Source organism: Phytophthora parasitica (assembly GCF_000247585.1).
Source record: "Phytophthora parasitica INRA-310 unplaced genomic scaffold supercont2.10, whole genome shotgun sequence".
Taxonomy (NCBI): Eukaryota; Oomycota; class Peronosporomycetes; order Peronosporales; family Peronosporaceae; genus Phytophthora; species Phytophthora nicotianae.
Window position 1 is genome coordinate 105,552 of NW_008648996.1, and position 2,843 is coordinate 108,394.

General features: G+C 48.1%; 2 protein-coding genes across 2 annotated transcripts in view; both read right to left on the bottom strand.

The window, feature by feature from the left end:
• Nucleotides 1–1,837: 1,837 nt before the first annotated feature.
• On the bottom strand, nucleotides 1,838–2,479 carry PPTG_06605 (hypothetical protein; the record flags this gene model as incomplete). Its single annotated transcript, XM_008900650.1, has 1 exon — nucleotides 1,838–2,479. One exon carries the CDS (start codon nucleotides 2,477–2,479, stop codon nucleotides 1,838–1,840), a length of 642 nt encoding a protein of 213 aa, XP_008898898.1.
• A 132-nt stretch (nucleotides 2,480–2,611) lies between these two features.
• Nucleotides 2,612–2,843, bottom strand: part of PPTG_06606 (hypothetical protein) — a gene marked incomplete at its 3' end in the record, with an annotated part of 1,970 nt that continues 1,738 nt past the window's right edge. Inside the window, exon 2 of the mRNA XM_008900651.1 lies at nucleotides 2,612–2,716. Within this exon, the coding sequence (XP_008898899.1) occupies nucleotides 2,612–2,716 (105 nt within the window). The remainder of the gene's footprint in view (nucleotides 2,717–2,843) is intronic.

Genomic DNA, 2,843 nt, shown 5'->3' on the forward strand with positions numbered 1-2,843 from the left:
ACCATTGGTGTATCTCACATCGATGTGAAACCCATTACTGTAATCAAGTGGCTACATGTAGCCACTTGCGTGTAACCCCGTTACAGTCTCTGTGCCCACTCAAAAGATCGACAAAGCGCGTTGCCGGATTAAGGACCTTTTGGCAGTAGCAACATGCTAATCAGTAAGCTGGTTGGAAGCCCACGCTACATATCCACTTGTTTTCCTAGCAGCATGATCAATCTAACAAAATGTCCAGTTGTTTGCCTCGACGTTTCACAAACCACACGAGCGCAGATGTGTGCCTGCCGATGTACGGGAGGACTTGGTATGGTTCCGTGTAGTACTTATTGTCGAACATCAGTTTAACTCCATTCCAATCAAGCATTTCGCGAGATCCAGCTCCCAACTTACCACGTCATGATGGACGCATCGGATACCGGTATCCGCGCTCTCGAGCCAAAACTCCATCAGTATATCCGACTTCAATTGTACGTGATGGTTTCGCCACCTCAAAGAAAGACAACGCGATCAAGCGCCTGTCGCCGCCCATACACAAACTTCAGCCCGTTAAGACTGCGTTTCTACGTCTACTACATCGACAAATCGATTTAGAGCAGCGGGTGCAGTGTATTTTGTGGGGCGCAGGCCTGATAAGCTTCTTCTTCTTACTTCGACGCTTGGAATACCTGAAAATTGGATCTACGCGTCACTTCTACTGCCTAAAGCGCAAAAATGGCTTCTTCTTCGACTCGAATGGCGTACCAACAACTGGGGTGGCAGCAACTCCCGTCACGATAGGAGTTGAGAGATCGAAGAACGACCAGTACGAACGTCGTGCATGGCGCACATTACAGAAGTCAGCAGATCCGATTATCTGCCCAGTCGCTGCATCGAAACACGTGCTGCTCGAGAAATAATTGCAGACGAAAATATCATCCTGTGCGGTGAGGCTACCTCAGCGGACGTCGCAGCGATACTCAAGGAAACAGCTACTAGTGCCGGAGTCTCCGCTGTCAATTACTCAACGCATTTCAACAGAATCAGAGACGCCACAGCACTTCTTATATGTGAAGCCAGTCGACTATCGATCAAGCCGCTAGGGCGTTGGCTTTCGAACTGTTTTAGCATTATCTGGTCCAAGCTGCAGAGTCAACACGATCACTCTCTCGACGGATGGTAACCGGATGACCAAAACCAGGCCGCACTTATGAACGCGCTCACAATTTCGCTTTGGGGTCGCTCATCACGCCCTTCATCATCGCTGGTCTGGCAAACAAACACTTTTCCCCAACATGACTAAGGCCTCGCCACGGAAACAGAACCGTATATGGAACTAAACGGACATGCAAATACCGAGGGTATCGTGAAGGCGAGAGAATGACACTATCGCCCCCACAAGAACTTTCAGTTTGTCCATGTTTGTGTAGTTCCATATAGGACCTACCGGTGATAGCATTCAATCGCGGCTTACAAAAGGAACTTGGGTATGGGCTAGCCCTTCATCTGCACTGCTGTCTAAAAGTTGAGTACTACAGTTATAGATGAAAAGCAGAAAAAGGCTTTGGTGTCAAGAAACGGACAAAATCGGTTTTGCTGCGAACATCTAGTCGCAACATTATGTGCCGGACAGCAGTCCAACCCATGACAGAAGCACGCTAAGTGAATGTATCGCATGCTAGAATTTTAACGCATTTACATGCTTTAGCTGCAAAATGGCTTTTGTGTTATTCCCAGTTGGGTTCTCAAAGAAATGTTATTGACGCCCTCTGGCAGCAACATCCGCTTCATTACTAAAATCTGTCACCCGCTGCAGTAATGTTCGCATCTAAACAGACGGTACCCTCGGTAGTACCCCTCAACAGCAATAAGTTAGCATGAGATGGCCATCACTCCGCATGAACTCTTGACCCACGAGAGCTGCAACTTGGATATTGGATGCTTGAATCAGACTTCGAAACTTCCCTAGCTTCGAGTTTATCCAGTACTCCAGCATAGTGCAGGTGGAAACATCGGGTCGCCCGAAGGCTGCATACTCCACTATAAACTCGGATACCGTCTTGATGAAGTCGCAGACGGTTGTATTGTTGAAACATTTTGCGAAGTACATCAGATAGTAAAAGGCACCGACAATCTCTCCGATTTTGGCTGGCGTGTTCGCAGGTTGGAGGGAGTTGGAGCGCCCGAAGTTCGCCATATTAACAGCGTCTGGGGTATGCTGCTCCTCGACCCCTTCGAAGAAACGTCGGAAGTGTATAAGGGAGAAGCCTCTGATATCAAAACTGAGGTCATATGCCGCGCGGAGAACTGGTGGTATAGCGAGAAACCTGGTGTGTCGGGCTTGTTGAGTAGCTTCAAGAACAGCTTGAGCGTTTTTACCTAACGTTGCGGGTTGCGCGATGGCGTTGCAAATTTGACTCTCGACTTGTGAAGGCCGGAACATCGACGAGTGAATGTCCGCTCGCGTCTCCAATGTCGGAACGTCAGCATCGCTTGTCATGAATAGTTCCTGAATCTCTGTGTCGGCGTATCGCGCTCGTTTGTGTAGAGGCCAGTTCTGAAGACGATGTCCGCTAGCCTCTTGGTGTTATCACTGGCGTTTCCTTCGTAATCTGAACCACCGAATGTTAAATCAACGTCGTTCGTCGAAAGGTTTGGCATTGTTAGTTATGGAGTCTGAAGCAGCCTCCTTCTCTGCCAGTACAGGGTCCTTGAACACATCAGCTGGGAAAGTGACCTAACCTCAGCCGACTTCAAGTTTCAATGCCTCCATACAAAAAATCTAGAATCTAGATATCCTTTCCTGATACAGGTTAAGTTTTTTTTTTATTGTATCGTGCCTGATACAAGCTGTCACGTTTTTT